Source organism: Cyprinodon tularosa, unplaced genomic scaffold, assembly GCF_016077235.1.
Source record: "Cyprinodon tularosa strain WSP-4 unplaced genomic scaffold, ASM1607723v1 ctg906, whole genome shotgun sequence".
NCBI lineage: Eukaryota > Metazoa > Chordata > Actinopteri > Cyprinodontiformes > Cyprinodontidae > Cyprinodon > Cyprinodon tularosa.
This window is the reverse complement of record NW_024039681.1, coordinates 90,921-111,677: the sequence shown is the minus strand read 5'-3', so window position 1 is coordinate 111,677 and position 20,757 is coordinate 90,921. Positions and strand designations below refer to the sequence as shown.

Below are 20,757 nucleotides of genomic sequence, written 5' to 3'. Positions count from 1 at the left end.
AACGTTCATAGAATTTAAACATTTAATTTTATGACATCGATGCTGCCTAAAATTTCCTGTGAGATCAATAACATATTTCTGAATTGAGTTCAAATTAATATCTATTAAACATTAAAAAAAAAAGAAGAAAAAGTATCCATTTCAATGTATTTGAAATGGATACTAACCAAATTATGCATTTTAAGCTCAAGTCAAAGCATTTTTCACAACTCGCCATACTTCATATTATTTTCTCCATACACGGAACAATAATATAAACGTTCAAATGTCAAATTGAAAAGTTTTATAAACATTTGGGTTGTGCAATATTCATAGAAACTAAAAATATGTTTTCAGTAATTAATTATCTTCATATAGGCATTGATAACATGGTGGTATGGCTATGTGTAGCAGTCCTTTTAACATGATAGGGTTGAGGATCCACCTTACTTCTTCAGGTTGAAGAATTCTTTTTTCAGTGTCGTCGTCAGCTGCGTCGCTCCGAGCAACGCGTCTTCTTCACATTAGGTTTATTCAGATTGTCTATGGTGGCCTGTGGGATGCTATTCCATTCCTCTTGGAGAGGCACATGGAGCTGACCCATGTCAGCACCTTGTACCATTCGTTCTCTTGTTTGTATAGACACTTTTAAGAAACAACTAAAGACCCACTTTTTTAAACTTGTTTTTTAGTTTAATACTGTGTTTACTGTTTCTGTATATTGTTTTAATTTATATAAACTTTTTATAAATTTGTGCAGTACTTTGTGACCCTGGTCTGTGAAAAGTGCTATAGAAATAAAGTTTACTTACTTACTTACCCACATTGCCTGGAATATGGAGCACATTGCTGGACACGCCTCTCCAGAACATCCCAGACGTGCTCCATTGGAGACATGTCTGGCGGATATGTAGGCCCAGTCCAGAACAACAATGTCCTCTGTTTGAAGGTATTGCAAACGGTGGACATGAGTTTGGGCATTGTCATGTTGAAAGGTGTTGCACAAACGGCACAACAATTCTGTTGAGAATCTTGTCCTAATATCTTTGTGCATTAAAGGGGAACACCGTTTTTTGGGCCCTTGATTTTACGTTATTACATCATGTTCTATTCACTGTTCTGAACATATTCTGTTTTGTTATATCCAAGTCTGGGGTGGGATGTTTTGGGGAGAGCGATTCACCTACATGTTCTGAATGCTGGCGTAACTAAATATTGGTCATCAAAAATCGCATGACTTTGCTAGGAGAGTTTTTTTTAAATTTCATTCATTTTGAGGTTTTAGGGTCCCAATTTCTCCCACTCGGAAGAAAGTTGATGCCACAAACTAAAAACCGACAGCAAAAATTATACCTATCCAATTTAATAAATTTTTCCTCCATCACAAACTTCCCAAAAGACAAAGGTAAACATTTAGTTCACACAAGAAATGAAGAAAAGACCAGTTCTGTTAAATAAGACCCAGACTTAGATTCAACTTTATTTATCCCTTAGGAATACTCGTTCAGGAAAATTCTGGTTCCAGCAGCTTATATAGAGTTCAAAGAGTTAAGGCAAGATGCCATTAAAGATTAAAATACAACAAACAATATAAAAAGAGTTTATATAGTAACAAAAAACACATAAAAGAACAAGAAGGTTGGAATGTCCTGGAATGTGTTTCCCTTAGATATAAAAATATCTGGACTGTAGTAATCAATTTACACACATTTTTGAATTGGTGGGAGCAGAAGGGACTATTGAAAAAGTGGCCTCACACCAGACAGGGTGTGTGGCGACATGCTTCATCATTCTAGTCGGTTCTTACGCAGACAACAGTGAGATCCAAACCATTGTGAGGGCGCCAAGCATGCAAGTTGTCTTCTATTGGTGGTTACGGACAGTCTGAGTTGTGATGCTTCTGTTGTGCAGACCCATAGTCTCATCAGCTGTGTGTGGCAGCCGATCTTGCAGATGGACGAGTCGGATGTGTCGACCCTGTTGTGGAGTGGTCACATGTGGCGGATGAGGTCGGTTTGCAGCAGTGCCAGTCGGTTGGAAGCAAACTCTTAAATGGCTGATGGTTCGATAAAAGACATTGAAGACAATGAAGAAAAATCTTATTTTTGTACAAAAAATATCAGCAAATGCTCATTTACAGTCGTTAACTCCTAACAGCAGCAAAGTTTGATATGGGGCATTGATATTTTTGTTCGGTGTACTTGGGATAAATGAAAAAAGCAACAAATAAAAAAAAAAAAAACATTCACAGAGTTACCACACAGTTTATCTGTGTGCAGCTGTCAGTCTTAGCACGTAACCATCCACCCATGCAGTGTTTAGATATCAGGTGCAATAACAGCAGACTCAGACTGAAGCACACAGACTTATCTTTTATTTGGTGGGGGAAGGAAATAATGTGATGATAAGGTTTTACTTTAATGGTTTTTTACATATCTGAAAGGTAATTTGCTTAACTTAGCAGAAAGCTCAATCTTTGACACATCTAAAACAAATGTGGATGCTTTTACATTTCTGAATAATGTCATTACTTTAAATAATTTTCAAGATGAGGGACTAAAACTACAATATATCTGGGCAGGCACTACTGCTGATAGGTACACATCCTTTTAATTTTTTAACGCAGGCTGTCTGTTGTGTGAATGCCAGCCAACATAATATGTAAATCCACTGTCCACAGTAGCTTTGCAGATGGATGTTTATTGACTGCGTAAGTGTTTGCATGACAGGACTGTATGTCAGGGGTCAGCTGAAAGATGACCCTGGCTAATGTAAGGCCCATGCAGCAGGTTCAGGCCTTTTGCCAAATTTGGCCCCTAGCTTTGATAATGGTCTGCAGTGCCAGTGATCTGCGACAAGAACGTCCACCAGGAGAACGTCAGCTGTGAAAAGTGTCAGGAGATTATTCTGTGACAAGCTGCTCAATGAGCTCAGTGAAGTAGGCGAAAGGGGTCATTTAACTTATGAGGCCTTTGGTAATGAATCCAGCTGAAGGTGAAACACGTGTGACAAGAGCTCTAACATACAACCAGATAATGAGATGTGATTTTAGTGTGAACAACAATTAGAAATTCTAATCATTAATTTGGAAGCTTTTATCATATCTTCCTCTATAGAAGTTTATGAAGTCACTGATTGCATAAGTGATACATCTGCCTGAAGTTACTACAATGAAGAGACAATCCAGATATGTAATCCTTACAAATAACTTTGTTTTTATCCAGCCTAGAGTTTGAAAATCCTCCTTTTTGTAAAAGTCTGCTATTTTTCTGTCCTCGCTATCTGTTTTCAGGAGAAGAGTGCTGTGAAGCAGAAGTGTTCAAATATATAGTTAGTTTGGCTGACACACAATGATGCCCCTCTAAAACTGGTACTGATTATCATTCCACGCAAATGTTTGATTGTGTGTCAGTGTGTAATTTCAACATGCCAAATGAGAAAGCTTTAAATAAATTATTAAATTCAATTCAGTTTATTTATATAGCGCCAATCTACAACACATCATCTCAAGGAAATTTACAGAGACAATTCATCCAGATCATACAGTCCTTCTATCTAAGGAAAACCAGCTGATTGTTCCGGCAATTCCTCACACTAAGCATGCTTGTAGCGACAGTGGAGAGGAAAAACTCCCTTTTAACAGGAAGAAACCTCCAGCAGAACCAGAACCAGTGTGAGCGTCCATCTGATGAGACAGACTGGGGTTCAAGGAGACAGAAGCAGAGAAGAAGCATAGATACAAAAGGCAACTGTCAACCAACTCCACAGGTGGCCCCGTCCAGGAAACACACAGCCAATCAGATGAGCTCCCAGCCAGCCCCCATGCCAGAGGATGAAGAGAGCACATCCAGTTAGTCACAGTCAGAGAAACAGGACTACACTGAAAAACAGGCCAAGCTCCAACATCTAGAAACAAAGGTGTTGATGGCAGCAGCACAGCTGATATTTCTCTCCAGGATGGAGTCACAGCCAAACAGGAACAGACCAGATGAAGCTACTATGAGAAAAAGCAGAGAGAGCAGAACGTTAGAGATTGAACTAACAGATTCTGTAGAGTGGGAGAATAGAGATAGAATGAAGCAGAATGATGAAATATTATGAAATGTTTTTAGATCAAGGAAACAACGAATGCACAATGAGAGAAAGCTCACTGTGAAGGGTTATCCAATCCATCTAGAACAGAGATATATAGAACGTCTTAAAAGGGTGATAGAATTATTCTATAGGGTATCTGGTGTTGGTCTCTGAATAGGACGTATAACACTGGTTGGGCTGAAAATGGCATACTTGCTGTTCTAATGCAAGCCTGGTTAAAAGACAGGTTTTCTTCCTTTTATGGTATGATCATGAATATTTAGATGAACTGCGCTCTGATTGGTTGGTTAACAACAAGCAAAGCCGCTGAGACGCATCATAGCAACAAGCACTCACTCTCTGAAACATCAGATTGTTGCTATGGTAGGCTGACCAGACGTCCTCTTTTTCCATGTCATGACATGTCCTGCTTTTCATTTCACCCACTGAACTATCGTTATTCATCTATGACAATGTACATTTGGTTTTGCATTCTAGGACCCATTTAATTTGAGGAAATATAGAATTATCAAGATGAAAAATTATTGTAATCCATGTAAAATTCATGTATACTCTCGTTTCATTCCCAAATCTCTGTTATGTACATAATGAACAGGATGACTGTATATCCTGACAGACCATTCTTCAGGATACAAAAAAGAAAACATGGAGAGCAAATTGTTACTCCACAGGTTCAGAAATAAAACTTCAAAATGTCTGCTCAATGTTTAAGAAAATTTATGCAAAAAAGAAATGTGTTTATTCCAGCTTTAATTAGACGTCAGGAGATAATAGTAAAAAATAAAGATACAGCAGACGTGATGGGAGAGCCATTTGCAGCAGTGGGGAGCGCCTTAAAGAAGTTTCATACACTCAAAAAATATACAAATATGGAAAATAACGTCACAGATCAACAGTAGATATGAATATTACTATGAAAGAAGTTAAAACGTCGTGCTATGTTTTGACAGCTACTTGAAGTAACGTTAAAATTAATATTAAAGTTATTTAATAAAATATGGGATGAAGGTGTAATTCCAAGTAGCTGGAAGTAGGCAATAATATAACCATGTAAGAAGCCCTGAAAAGATCCTACTAGCCCAAAAAATTAGAGGCCTATAGCCTTAAAATCCCATTTAAGCAAATATATGGGGAAATAATGACAGATTAGGGTATATTCATGAATATAAAAGTTAAATTAATGTCTATCAAAGTGGCTTTAGAACAGGTCAATCAACAACGCCCCTCAAACAGGGAATTTGCTTTTAGAGGGGGAATGTTGGCCTATCGGTTAGAGCAGTGCACTTGGGCTCTGAGAAGGTTGCAAGTACCCAGTTTGAATCCCACTGCCTCCACTCTGGGTTCCTGAGCAAGACCCTTAACCCCCGATTGCTCCCTGGGCGCCGAACAATGGCAGCCCACTGCTCCCCAAGGGGATGGGTTAAATGCTGAGGTAAATTTATCTAATGTGAGATCAATAAAGTTCAATAGAAAATGTAAAAAAACAGACACAATCTTGAGATTGAGAGTCAGTGATGATGTAGTAAAAAAACTTTAAAAATGAAGGAAGTAATGATTATAGTATTCTTTCAAATTTATAAAGCAAATGATTTATTATAGAAGGAAGGCGTGCTCATAAAACTATGTCATGTAATTCCATGGTTATAGCCTGAAATACATGTAGACATGAGACTTATTAAAATGGAAAATACTTGTAATCTAAAAGAAGTAGGGGTAAAAGCAGATGTACACCAAAGAAACTCATGTTTTAATTACTTTCAAAAAAATTCATATATTTCTAAGAATATCAAAGGATATGTGGGAATAGGAATATACTGTTTAAATACCAGAATTCAAAATATACACTTTGTGAACCGATTCTAAAGCTGCATTACAAACATTTCAGGGAAAATGAAATAAAAGGCATGATTTTTTATTATAAATTCAGTACAGTACTTTTAGATTATGCAGGAGTTAAAGGCAATAAAACTAAAGACAAATTAGCTAAATGGGGGGTAATTACAGTAACTATTCCGTTTGGAAAAGGGGAAGAAAATCAGCAGTAAAGAGTAAAGAAACGGCAATAAGGAAAAATAGGTGGGATGATGATCAGAAAGGAAGCTGTTTGTGTAACATACAAAAATCTCTATTTGTTAAAAATATTATTTAGAAAAATAGAAGGGAAGAAATAATAATGACCATAATAATATTGGAATGGAGTCTTAAAGGATTGTTGAGAACGAAAGGAAACATAAAGGACCTTTATTCTCTAAGGAAAACATTTTTTATTTATCTTCATATTACAAAATTAAAACATTGAATTTAGGCGATGTTAGTCCATGTTACACACATTCATGTACAGTCAGTGGTGGTATGAACCTTAAACTTGCTTGCGACCTACCATAACAGAAAAGAAGAACAAGGAAGAACATCAGAACTAATCACTCTGCTGTTCCCAGATGTTTGTTAGTCTTCCTGTTCCTACCATTCAACCCTGTTGAGAACTCAGCAGCTTCTGACTAAAACCACCTGGGCAACTGCCATCCATGTCTAACCTCCAGGGCTGCTTTAGACCTTAGACTCAGACAAATTTAGTCATGGTACAAAAGGAATTGATTAAAGGTTCAGTACAATGAAAAATAAATAAATACGGTGCAAAATGCAGTAGAAAATTGAATTGTGTTCTAATTAAATGTAAAAAAAAAAAAACAGCCACTTTGGTAGGTGCACTGGCACCAATGTGTTGCAAATGTTATCCAGAGTTTAGATTATAGTTTCAGCAGTTCATCAGTCTGATGGCAGCGGGGAAAAAGCTGTTGCAGACCCTGCTTGACCTGCAGTGGATAATGCAAAGCCTCTTCCCAGAGGGCAGCAGGGAGAACAGTCCATAGTGGGGGGGTGAGGGGTCATTGATGATGTCACGGGCCCTGGACACACAACGCTGGGATGAAATGTCTTTAATGGAGGGAAGAGGAGCCCCCATGATCCTCTCTGCTGTTCTCACCACTCTGCTCATGTTCTTACAGTCTCCACACCACACTAAAATAATAATCGTTTTGTATCCATTTGCTCCTGGACGTAATTCTCCTCCCGTGCTGCGGTGGCGCTAAACCTATTTTTCCCTCCTACCTCTCTTCCTGGTTATACTCTTACAGCAGTGTGTTGCAGTGAGCTTGATGCAGACATTTTTGATTTATGCTCAATATTGAAGCGTGGTCTGTGCTACACGCTGTGGGTCTAGATGCGGCTGAGGCGGTGAGGAAGTGGGGGCGGAGGGACATGAGGGCCAAAAAGAGCGGCGATCCAGGTGGAAAAAGGGTCCCAGCATTCTTGCGCACCTCACTCTTCTAACGGGTCAAACTTCACGAGTTGTTTTCCACAATTTCAGTCATAAAAACAAAATAAGCCGGCCTCCTGTCTGTGGCACTGTTTGCGGTCAGCTACAATATGGGAGAGGAGCAGCGGAGTGTCTGTGGAGGGGGCGGGACGTCTGGAATGGAGGTATTGAATTGCACTAATTGCACTGATTTTGTGCAGTATTTTTGCAGTATTTTTTGATGCAACTTTTCTACTTCCGTTATTTGCTGTTGTTTCTAAAAAAAAATGTATAACAATATTACAGCTTTAATTGATTTATTTCAAATTTGAAACATTGTCTAGCCTGTAAGGTAAAAAAACAAAAAAACCAACCAATTAATCGAATCGTATCATAGTGTATTCTTGAGTATCGAAAATAATCAAATTGTTGAATCAAATCGCCATGACGGATGTGATGAACACCCCTACACCACACAGTGAGACAGCTGGTCAGAAGGCTCTCTGTGATGCTTCTGGAGAAGGTCGTGAGGATGGGCGTTATCTCCAATGAGGCCCACCACTGCATTATCATCTGCCAACTTCATGATGTAAAGGTGGTGAACCTGGGTACATAGTCATGTGTCATCAGAGCGAACAGCAGGGAGCTCAGGACGCAGCCTTGAGGGGAGCCTTACGGTAATGACATCAGAGGTGTCTGACCTGGACTGACTGAGGTATGTTGTTGAGGAAGTCAAGCAGCCAGTTTCAGAGGGCAGTCTTGTAGCCCAGATGTTCCAGTTTTCCTGTCAGATGCTGTGGGATGATGGTGTTGAAAGCTGAGTTGAAGACCAGGAACAGCATCCACACATCTTCGTTTTTCTCCTCCAGGTGTGCCAGGCTCAGGTGAAGAGCGGAGGAGATGGCGTCCTCAGTGGAGCGGTTCAGTCGGTAGGCTGGCAGGCGGCAGGCCGCACCTGACCGTTAGGGCTGCCACAGGCTGCATCTGACTTTCAGCGCTGCTTTTTCTACCCACGACTTATCCTCTCTCCCAGTGGTGTCAAAAGTTCACACATTTGTTACTTAAGTAGAAGTATAGATAATGCGGTTTAAAAATACTCTGGTAAAAGTTGAAGTATCAACTTGACCTCTTTACTCAAGTAAAAGTGAAAAAGTATGTCCTCCAAAATTACTTAAAGTATAGAATTGTAAAGTAAACTTTAAAATAAACAGCCAGATGCCACTATATGAATTGAAAGCTCAATTTTTTGACTATTTCGAAAAATTCCTTGCGATAGGGCCAAGGATGAGGGAGGTCTTGTTGGTCTCCATCTCCCGATACGCCCTCTCCTGTGTCCAACCTTTCAGACATTTCTACATCTTTTTCTAAATCCGACATTGTAGCATGGCATAGACAATTCAAGTTAGCAAGTTTGAAGAACACCTGTTTGCTTCTGATGATTTAGCAAACCTTAACCCTTAGCATCAGCACAAATTTGATGAATGAGTGTTTGTGTTAAATGACTTATCCAATTCCAATAGTTTTCACTAGATGTGGATGGCACCATTGATCTGCATTGAATGGAGCACATGACGTGAAATAAATATTTATAAACATTAAACCGAAGCCAATAGTAACGAGTAACATTTGTTTTAAAAATGTAAGGAATAGAAAGTACAGATAGTTTTGTGAAAATGTAATGAGTAGAAGTCAGAAGTAGGAAGAAAAATAAGTAATGAAGTAAAGTATAGATACCTAAAAAGTGTACTTAAGTACAGTAACAAAGTATTTGTACTTCACTACTTGATACATCTGCTCTCTCCCCACTGAAGTCTGGCCTGGTCCTGTCAGCTATTCCAGTTTAGTCTGTCCTTGGATGACTAAGTCCTGCTTTTCTCCAGGACCTACCTGCAGAGGTCCACCTAGTCTCCTCAAAAGATGTTATGAATCAACCTTTGTTGATTATTGAGCCTGATAACTAATTTAATTCACCTGCCTAGCTCCCAGTTCTCATTACTGTTCATCTGATCCACCTGATATAGCCTCTATTTAACCAGCCTTCAACCAGTCATCAGTGCCAGATTATTCAAGCCTTTGGTGAGAGTTCTCTAGGGTACCTGATGGTTTCTGATTGCCTGATCCTGACCCATTCTGCCATTGGACCCCTGAGCCTTCCAGTCCTCATTCTGATCTGTTTGCCTGACCTGTCCTCGGATTCCTGCTGGATTTCTGCCTGTGTACCGTACCTCTTCGGAATTCTGATCTGCTGGCTCTGAGCCCGTTCTCTGGGAGCGTCTGGGACTCTCTGACCAGCGCCCGCCATCTTGTTGGCAGCTGACTGGCTGTAACCAACCTCGTCATCTGGGCACGGAGTGAACTTTAAGACGCAAATGTTCATAATCATCCTCTATCAGATAGATGCGGCCATTAACCCATTTTCTCCCCCTGCAGAGGTTCCTTCCTTAGATGCCGAATCTGTTCTCTCCATCTTGAATAAACAGTTTGTTAAACTTAACTCTCTCCACCTCAAACTGGGTCCTTTTGTTCTGAGCTTGACATGAATAATAATAATTGAACTTTTTTGATCTCACATTGTAGAAATTTACCTTTGCATTTAACCCATCGACTTGGGGAGCGGTGGGCTGCCATCATGAGGCACCCGGTGAGCAGTGTCGGGGTTAAGGATCTTGCTCAGACACCCAGTGGCAGTCTGTGGCAGTGGGTTTCGAACTAATAACCTCAGGAGCTGGCCAGGTACACTCCTAGGCTCCTTGCTGCCGGAGTTATTAACACCTGACATCTTTGCAAATAAACCACATTTAATTGCTTTACATTTTTTATCAATTTTTAACATGATATCATTATCTTCCTTTACCATTTTCCATCAACCCACTCTCTTCCACTTATATATCAGGTCAAGATGAAGATGGTGCCTATCTCCAACAGAGAGAGGGGTCCACCCTAAAAAGGTTGCCAGCCCATCGGAGGGCAACACATACAACCACACACACACTCACAGGTTGGGATCTGTAAATTGTAAGGACAATTTAAAGATGTCTATTAACATAATTGTTTTTATACTGTGGGAGGGAGCCGGAGAGCTAGGAAAGAACCCAAGAATGCACATGAAGAACATACAACCTCCATGCAGAAAGACAGCAGTCACACCCAGGACCACCAAGGCAACAGTGCTATAAATTGCACCATCAAGCAGCACCTTTATGACTTTTTCTTAATTCATTTGATTTGAGTGGGCAAGACGCTGTCTGGATTGAGTGATAGGTCAATTAATTTCTATTTTTCAATAGTTTTAAGACAGGATGCATAATCAACCGGGTTCAAATAAAAAGCAAAAAATTAAATATAATAACTTTTTATTCAAAAGAAAGATTTATACTAGCTCAGTTCAATATTTTCCTCCAAATCATTTAAGACCTCTTTTTTTTAAACAATATAGCAAAGCTCTGCTGCTTTCTATGTTACTCCTGTTGGCTTTCTCCACATGCATTCTGTCATTATAAAGCCCTGCAGGCAATGCTCATTATATCAATCAGTGAAAGTGTTCTGAACATGCCATTTAGTTCAATTGGCCTAAATGTATTCTAAGACCTGTTTGAAAAATGTAAAACAATAATATGAATATCTGGTTCTCCTGATATAATGCATAGTCAGGGATGTAATCAGTGGTCGCTAACGGTCAGCTAACTGAGAAGGAAATTGTTATTTTTTGCACTTTGCCTCGACTGAAGACAATATTGTTTAAATTGTTTTATTTGTGTCAAGCAAAGAATACAGAAGTTTTCATGAAAAAAAAACAAAAAGTCAAAAAGCTATCTACATCTGCTAAATTTAAAGTAGCTAACAGTTATTAGCTGATCCCTTTAGTTGGCTTAAACCTTTTTATGTTTAAGCGTCTATCTCAGAAAGTAATGTCTTTCCTCAGACAACCTTTTAGTTATGTAAAATCCACATTATAAGCTACTGATGGGGAACTTTTTTCAGCGATAACAATGTTCGCTTCTTTTTTCACAGTAGAAATGTTGGTAAATTGTCTTACCTCTCTGAATTGAATTCTTCAATTGAAGTCTATTTGAGTTATAAACACTATATATGGAGTTATGATTTCTTTGCTTTCGATTATAGAATTCAGGCCATCTGTGAAAAGATTCCTTAAGATTCTAAGGTTCGAAATGTCTTAAAAAGTCTGTGGAAATTATTAAAACACTACACTCTTTTTTTCAGAACATGCTTCCATGAGACACACACTGTTAATTCATCTAAAACAGCTGGTTTCCATAGTCTTTTTTCAGCCAGTCCTTTTCCACATAGGCTCTCACTTCTCCTACTGCACTCCTCAGTGAGGCATCTGGGGCCAAAAGCTTACCAAACATCTCCATAGCTTCTCGAGTGAACCTCCTCCACAAAGGAGGAATATCCTCTTCAATATAAGAGTGTTTCTTCATCGTACACCAGTCTGCAAACTCTAGGTAGAAGCTGTCTGAATCCATGCAGTGCTCCCATGGGAAGTAACCAGTGAGAATGCAAAAGATAACCACTGCAAAGGCCCAGGTGTCCAGGCTTGGCTCGACACTCAGAGGAGGCACTGTCACTTCTTTCTGGTTGTCCAGCAGAGCCACGCTGCAAAGTTCTGGGGCCATGTATGGCAAGGTTCCTCTGATGAAGCGTATAAGTGTTCCTCTCTTCTGGGCCAGGCCAAAATCGGCCAGTTTGACCTGACAACAGTTGGTGTCCAGCAGGAGGATGTTTTCAGGCTTCACATCCCGGTGGACCAGACCATGGCTGTGAATGAACTCCAAGGCACTGGCGATCTGGAGAACGCAGCGTTTGACAGATGACTCTGGGATACCAACCTGTGTCAAGAAACAGGATACAATTTCTTTGTAGCAGTTATGTTTAAGAAATGGTTGTAATGACACAAAACTAAAATCTCTATCTATTAGTAATTCAGTAATTTCAATATGTATTGAGTGTAATTTTCATAAAATTATGTACGGGAGAATTAAATTTATTTAATCCTCCAGTACAAGAAAAGGCAATAACAAGACAAGGCATTTTTTTATATTCATTTTTTGTATGTTCATACAGTACTTGTGTCATTGTCACTTGATCATCAGGGTGTTAAAATCAGAGAGCTAGTTCCACCTATTGGAAAAAACTAAATCTTTATAGAAAGAAAATGTTTCTATTTATTTTACTATTTCACTTGTGTCTTTAAAAAGGGTTCACATTGGTGATGTTAAAGAACATAGAGTACATGATGGTGCCACATCAGTTCTTGAAGTGAGACCTTAACCCTAACCTGAAACAGCTGGCTGAGCTTTGCACAAACTGAGTTCAGAAATATAGTATCATATTGCATAAAAGTAAAAGGGTCCCACTGGCTTTTAAACCACGCTATTATTAAACCTCTAATGTCGATCCATCCTCTACTGCTTGTCTATCAGGAACACAGGGGGACTGATGCCTTTCTACATAATTCTATTGGCAGAAGGTGGAGCAAACCCTGGACAGGTCAGAAGGCCAACACAACAATACACACACCCCAGCCGGGTTTCACTATACCGGTAAAGGTTTCCATTGATTGCTATGCAACTATATTTTCTCCCTAGTCATAAACCTTATATGTAAGTGTAAAACAGTAATCTCCCCCTATGGGACCTGGAATAGGTCCCCATGAGGATGGTCGTTCTCCATGATGAGGGAAAAACATTGTTGAAAAACACACTCACACACACATCTGACATAGATTTTTAATCTCCACTTAGTATTTGGCTAAACAGTTAAAGATGGACCCACAGTCCTGATGATTTGGTTTTTGCTGGTTTTTGTCCTTCATTGCCTTTCTATCATGAATGAAACAACTTACAGTAAATTCAGAGCACAACACCAACAACGAAGAACAACTTTATAAGATTGATTGTCACTAGATCGTGATTGTGAGCATGCTACCCATTCGAAGGCAGGGTCACCCAATGACCACTTGTTTAATTCTTTATCTGTTTTTAAATCTCTTTGATATTATTGGTATAACTGTAATACATCCCTAGACATAATCAAATATTGTTTTGTTGCTTTGTCCGAATAGGGCAAATCAGTAAGGATACTTAAGCCAAAACCGAAGGGCATCAGCAGTCTAAAATATTAAGGCACAGGAGCTATATGAACAGGATTCACTGTATCTAAATAGAGTGTTATAGTTTGATGATCCGTCTGAAAAGACTCACTTTTGGCTTGATGACTGCAAAAAGATCCTTCCCAATCACAAGCTCCTGGGCAAAGCAGTAGTGCTCTTTAGACTGGAAGGCAATGCCAAAGAGGCCCACAATGCAGGGGTGGCAGGACAGGTGTAGAGAAATGCAGTACTCTCGCAGAAATCCCTGCAGCTTAGTTGAGGATTTAGGCATCACTTTCAAGGCCATTGGAGTTCCTTTAAATCAGAAACAGAACAGTAGTAAAAATCAGGACTGAATAGTGATCACAGTCTACTTATATAAACTTTGACTTTATTGAAACAAGCTATTTGACTGACTGCAACCCTATTTATACACAGAAACACATTATGCATTGACCATTGGTGGGTTTTCAGTTCTATGATGTAAATGTATCTGTATACTTTTTTTAAAGTAATTAGTTATATACTTCTATCCTCATTGACTCATAAGGTACCAAGTGCTGTATCGCAAGTACAGACCCAAGCAAAACTTTGGGTATCGTACCTTATACCTTCAACAGCCAAACTTTGACCGGACTCAGCGTCGGCCCCGTCCCGTGTATCCTAAAATTCTGTGGGATGCCTCCGTGTGACTGTCCTGGCCTCCTGTGGGCACGCTAATCCAGATTTCACCCTGTTGCTCTCACTGCGAACTTTCAAAACATCAGCCCTGAAGCCTCAGGCCCTGCCGTTTTGCCATGGTTTGGAGCAGTTCCAGAAAGTGCCGGTTCAGGTACGGAAGGTGGAGATAAGGGGCGGGCTCTGATACCTCACAATTTTCATCGTACCTAGAGCATAAAAAGGTATGGCCAGCTGTACGATGGAGGGTGGGTGTACGGAAAGTGGAAGTTTATGATGAGCCGCCGACACTTCTGAATATATCCTATTGTGAGTATAGGCAACTCCCCTTATGCACCAATTTTCGTGCATGCCTTTTCCCTTGAGTACAGAAAGTGGTAGATGAGGTACGGCCGCCAATACCTGCCATGTCTTGGTCTGAGTGATGACAAGTTTGGTCGGACTGGGAGTATGAAAAGGGGAAGATAAGGTACCGATGATGACATTTTTTTTTCCTCTTGACCACTGAGGCCCCTAATTCCAACCCCCTATAATCAATTGGTGGAATTGGTGAATTTCTTTTTTTAGCCCTACTCGGTGAGGGTAAGCCTCTGGTGCCTCTGGAGACGCCTGTAACCTTTGGTTAATTTTAAGCCCTTCCCCTACCCTGATTTCAATCAAACTTGGTATGCTTCATCTCTGGGCCACTCTGAAAACGAAACAATTAGCGGCCTTTGTGCAGTCTATTACCTTATTGATCTGGCACGTTTAGATATATATATGCATATATATACATACATTCACATGTGGGTGTGTCTTTCCCCTTTTCATAACTTGGTACTTGGAGGTTGGAGGGAGTGCTTCTGTGCCCCCTCTATACCCAGATCATCTGACACCTTGCCCCACCTACAGTAACCTTTAACAACTGGAGTGTATCTCATGTGATTACTCTTAAAGGTGTTTAAAGAAGCGTATATATGCTCTCACTGCCTATTCTAATTTTTTTTTATATTTAGATATTACCTCCATTTAAATAGAAAAAAAGCCTGCCTCACGTTAACGGAAGCCGCAGGGGTGTTTGCCAGGGTCTAGATTTGTCTCCTGTCTTTTTCTCTCTTTTTTGCTTCACTATGTTCTCCACCAGGTGGCGGCAGTGAGAGCATGGTGGCTGGGTGGAGTAGCAGGTGTTTCACATCTACCTAATCAGGAGTTTAAAAGAAGCCTGATGCCTGTGAGTCTATCAGTGTGGTAAACTATAGCCCTGTAGTGTGTGATTGATTTCAAGTTTCCTGGAAACAATATTTTGTTCTCAGGTTCTCAGAGTTCTGGATTTTGTTCCATCCCTCGTTCTGCTTCAAGTTTTCACCTTTAAACATTGGAGAATGTGTTTGGATTTCAATTCCCTGACTGGCAGCTTTCTGACTTGTCTTCCTTCACTAGTGTGATCTTGCCCTGCCAACCGTCCACTGTGCTTCTTCAATCTCCTCACTGTCAGCTCCCAAGCAACCCTCCCAAGCAACTCTCCTTCTTCTCAACCAGAGAAAGAAGCTCCGGCTACACAGACCTCCTGGACATTTTTCATCTGCTTCAGACAGAATGACTTCAGTCTCCGTCTAATTGCTCCTTCAATAATATTTTTTTCTGACATAGAGTGTTCTGTATGTGGGTTAAATGTGTCCCCCAAACCATTACCGTATTACCTCTAAAACGATGTGTGACCAGGAGCACTTTGCCATATTTTCCTCTGCCAATCTCCTTAACGATGTTAAAGTGCTCCTGGATCTCCAGCTCTCCGATGCTCTGTGCTGTCAGCTCCATTAGCTCATCGATGAGACTCTCATCAGCGAGACCCAACTCAATCATCTGCATTGCAAAAAAAATATCATGTATTCATTCACTTTGTTCCAATATCGATCATATTAATGGAAGCTGCAGTTTGTGTGTGCAGGCATAAATGTGACTGACTTTCTCACAGCTCACATGATGAGGATCCCATCAATCGGAATCAACACGAAATTACTTCTGTTTAAAAATGTGTCACCAAATTTAAATACATGTTTCTTCTTTAATTTATGACTTTAAATATTATAAACTAAAAATGTGAATAAGACAGTACAACAATATCGCAGTTGATATTGTTGATCCATTTTGAAGAGTAACTGACAAATGTCTTTGCCTCCTATATAGTTTCTTTAAAAAATATCAAATTGCTTAATCGATTAAACATGATCATATAAATTAAATTTTTTGTGTTAAAATCAATATTGTCAACCCAATAAGCATCACTCATAGATAAGGATTTTACAATATCTTGTCCCTCATAAAAGCTTATTCAAATCTCAGATCCGTTTAATCGACAATAGTCATTCACTGCAAAGCTGCTTACCTTTTCTAATGACTGCTCCTTAACTAAGTCACTGGAACTTGATTGCTAGAAAGTGCAAAGAAATGTATACTAACATGAGCAACTCTAGCTGATAAATGTATAACTTCTCTTCTTTCCAGCCTTCACTTTGCTGCTGCTGCAGGAGAGGATCTGAAAGCTCTGCACTGCCTGGCTCACAGCGCAGCTTTCAACTGCTGGGATGCATCAGAGCCAACTTAAACAGCTGATTTCAAATTGGCTCTGCAAAGGACACACAGTCCTTTACCCCCACCCCAACACATACAATCAAACACACCCCCTCTCGTCTTGTTATATGTAGTGAGGACCATGTGTTGATTGCCAATGATTTTCAGTCATGCACTAACCCTAAAGGTAATCCTAAACCCAACCATTAGAGGTAGATACCTCACCCTATCCCAACTGACTTCTTAGCCATAGACCATGCACATCTAACGTCGGTCCTCGAGGGCCGCTGTCTAGAGGTTTCCCTGCTTCCATTGATCTGATTTCCATTGAAAGCTGATTAAAAGGCTTGTGTTGAACTGCAATCATCAGAATAATCTGATTTGGAGCCGAGAAATACTGAAACGCTGTAGGACAGTGTCCCCCAAGGACCGACTTTTGACATGCCTGTCCTATTTTTATTATTAGCAAAATAACTTGTGAGGACAGGCCAAAAGGTCCTTATTTGTGAATGTGTCCTCACTCCAAAGGTTAAAAACTGAAAATGATCCTCACTCTTACTCTAAAGCTGGAGCAATTCAATTTGTTTATACCTAAACATATAAGGCAAATGCATATATATATAAGACATATTCAATTTCTTAATTCAGTTTATTTTTCCCTTGTCACGATTTGGCCTTTAACACTTAAGGCCAAAATCAAAATTTTTTCATTCAATTTCAGAGTTTCCAGTTTGATCGTTTTTTTATTACAAGACATAAATTTGAGATTATAATCCCAGCTGAAGAAAGGTTTTCTAAGGACTGTGCAGCCATGGGGTGCATCAAAGATGGACAAGAAGCTGAGAACAGAGAGCTAATGATCCGCTTTGTGGCATGGTGTGGAAACAATCATCTGATCCTTAATGTCGACAAAACAAAAGAGATGATTGTAGATTTCAGAATAAACAGAAACAAGATGAGTCCTATTAGGATCATAGGAGAAAAAAGTGGAGCTGGAGGAGTATAAATACCTTGACTGGAAGTGTCAGATCAGATTATACTTTAACATCAGAGCAAATGACCTAAAGAAGCTTAATGAGCTAATTAAGAAGACCAGCTCTATTCTAAAAACTCATTGGAAACCTCTGGATATTATTTTACAAATGATTCTTCTTAAAGTGAAGAAGATCATGCACAATAGTGAGCATCCTCTTCAGAAGATTTTTAAACAACAGTGTCTTCAGTAAGAGGCTTCTCCAGATCAGGTGCAAGAAAAACCGCTACAGAAGATCCTTCCTGTTCACAGCTATCAATATCTACACCTGTTAAAAAAAAAGCTTCTCAGTAAAGGCAACATTTCACTTTCCTTTGGGATTAATAACATATATTTTTAATTTGAAGTGAAGAGTCAAGTTGTAAAAGGGGAATACCTCCCTTATAGATGCCTTAGGCACACTGATGGCATCTGGCTGCTCACTAAGAGGCTGATTGATGTTTTTAGTTTAACATAGATGATGATGGCTGCTGTTACTCCCTTAACATGCTCCCTTAAGGGCCCCACATACAGTACTAGTGCTGAAACTTTCTCTGAAAACATTCATGCAGACTCCAGGCAAACTTTGCGCAGACAGGTGCCTGCAAAGCTTGTCTTTTAACTGTGTACTGCTCAGTGGAAAAGTAGTTATTTGCTAGAAATAGGTATTCATACAAAACTGTTCTACATGTTTCACTGAGATGAAAGGCTCCCCCGAAATGATTGATGGCAGCGACAGACTGTCTAAAGCAGCAAGTCACAAGAACCTGGACTATCTCAGTCACTCTCTTGGCCTCACTGACAGGTATCTGGCAGGAGAAGAAAGAGCACAACGTCCCCTTCTAAGATTTTTTTTTTCTGCTTTATGTTTAACAGCATACAGGTTTTACTGTATCCATTTTCTCCCGCTTAGTCCTGTCAGGGTCGCACTGGGGGTGGTCTCTATCTCAGGCAGTCTATAGGCGACAGGCAGGGTCCAACCTGTTGAAGGGCAACACAGAGACACACAACCATACACACACAAAATCACACCTAGAAACGATTTAGAAAAGCCAATTAACCTTGGAGTCGTGTTTTTGGACTGTGGGAGGAAGATGGAGTAACTGGCAAGAACTGACGAGGGAGAACATGCAAACTCCATGCAGAAAGACCTGTCACTGTGCAAGAAAAAGGAAAAAAAAAAAAAAGAAAAGTTGGACAGATGTTAGAAAATAAAATGCAAGGCGGATTACAGTACTAGGTTCCTCTTTCAATGGGGGGTTACCCAGATAAATCGTACTTGATCTGGAAACTTACTACTGATTTAATTTTCTGCACTTGTCAAGGCTCAGACAAATGGACCAAGAATTCAGGCAGACAGAAGAGGTTGATTTAAAACGCTTTATTGAAAGCTCTGGATTATGCGAGGCGTCAGCTTGGACCGACTTGCTGGATTCTCTGATTATAAGTTCTGTCCATTTCCAGAGGAAGGAGTGGGAACCAGTCGGTTGTGAGCCACTCAGAACAGGCGGCAGGAGCCGCCCAGAGAGTTCAAGGAGCGGGGCAGAGCAGCCTGTAAAGCTAAAGCGAGCAGAAGCTGAGAGCAGAAGGTTGGAGAGGCAGAGTCCAGAGCACGTAATGAAGCAGGGCTCCAGACCAGAAGATCAGAGGGATACAGAGGTACCAAGGGGATAATCTAAGCTGGGGTCAGCGGAAACATCCAAGGTCGTTAACAGGCAGAGTACAAATAGCAGCCCGAAACCAGGAGACAGGCAGAAAAAAACTGGAAAAGGGGCAAACCAAAACTCAGCTACCGAGGGGCAGAAGCAGATGAGGATCAGGCACTCAAACAACAATACAGGTACGCTCGATATTTCTCAAACGAGGCTTGAATAATCTGGCACTGATGGATGGAAAACAGGCAGCATAAATAGGAGCTGGAAACAGGTGGATCAGATGAGCGGTAATTAGGAACCGGGGAGAGTTAGACAGGTGAATGGAATGAGCAATCAAAACAGCAACTGGCGCCAAGATCATGAAACCACTATGTGTCACCAGTGGGTTTGAATAATTCCACCTGGAGAGACTCAAATAGAGAAAAAAGCCATCACAAAGATTTTATTGACATGAATTAAATAAATTCTTTGGTGCTCTGACTCCAGGAGAAGACATTATGCGGCAAGTTATCATGAGCCTGGCTACATAACTTAGGAAGAGGATTAGACTTATCTTACCCTGGGGCTCCGACACTGGTGATGGAATAAGCCAGAGGATGATTACCGGAGACAGAGGAAATGGGATGGAGGATCCAAAACTTATTCAGAAAGCAGAGAAAAGGACTTGCCACCCTACAGTTCTAATAACGGTCTCACGTACGTGTTGAGCAGAGCTGTGACCATCCAATCACAGACCTGATTTAGGGGCACATAAAGTGAGCTTCTCAGGATTGACTGCAGTGTCAGCCAATCACACAAGAAAAGATGAAGGGCCAATCAGGAGCTTGTGGGCAGTCTAAGCTCAGGGAAGCAGGCTTCAGCTTGAGCTACAATTTTTCACTTGGTCCTAGAGTGTACTGTAGCATAACATTGTTTTTGGACATTAAAAAGTTCAAGGGACCAAAGTAAAAACTGCAGGGACCATGTCCTCCCATGCCCCAATTTACATCCATTGTTGAAGCACATCAAGGTGCATTAAAAGATCCTGCAGTGCGTCTAGAGCAGCAGGATGGCAACTGAGCAGCTGAAGCAGCGCGTAATGAGCTTCTGAGCATCTGAGGTGAAAGAAGCGCTTCAGAAGCAGCAGCTGCTGGAGTTGGAAAAATGTAACTTTTGCTGCTGGACGCGCCACATCGACCAAAGCTGATCTGGGAGCTGGCAGGGAGACAAACACAGCGCTGCTGATTCAAAGCGCTATGATCACTCCTCTGAAACAGTTTATTAACACCTAGATTAAGTTAAAATGTCGAAACCTGCCGGCACAGAATGTTTGCTTTTATTTGTCTTGTGCCTGCAGTTTGTAAAACAAATTGTAAAACATTTAGCTCCTTACAAACCACAT

At 40.3% G+C, this 20,757-nt stretch overlaps 1 protein-coding gene across 1 annotated transcript; it reads right to left on the bottom strand.

Annotated features, from left to right (window-relative positions):
• Positions 1-11,037: 11,037 nt before the first annotated feature.
• Positions 11,038-16,592, bottom strand: si:dkey-8e10.3 (serine/threonine-protein kinase SBK1). The gene is made up of 4 exons (XM_038274306.1): positions 16,525-16,592; positions 15,839-16,001; positions 13,594-13,796; positions 11,038-12,219 (listed from the first exon to the last, which is right to left on the bottom strand). Exons 2-4 carry the CDS (start codon positions 15,999-16,001, stop codon positions 11,626-11,628), a joined length of 960 nt encoding a protein of 319 aa, XP_038130234.1. The 5' UTR covers positions 16,525-16,592; the 3' UTR covers positions 11,038-11,625.
• Between the last annotated feature and the right edge of the window lie 4,165 nt (positions 16,593-20,757).

Coding starts and splice junctions, on each gene's coding strand:
- si:dkey-8e10.3 (XM_038274306.1), bottom strand. CDS start 16,001: ATGATTGAGTTGGGTCTCGCTGATGAGAGTCTCATCGATGAGCTAATG. Junction 13,797..15,838: donor GGTCACACATCGTTTTAGAG/GTAATACGGTAA, acceptor TCTGATTTAAAG/GAACTCCAATGGCCTTGAAA. Junction 12,220..13,593: donor TTGCAGTCATCAAGCCAAAA/GTGAGTCTTTTC, acceptor TTCTTGACACAG/GTTGGTATCCCAGAGTCATC.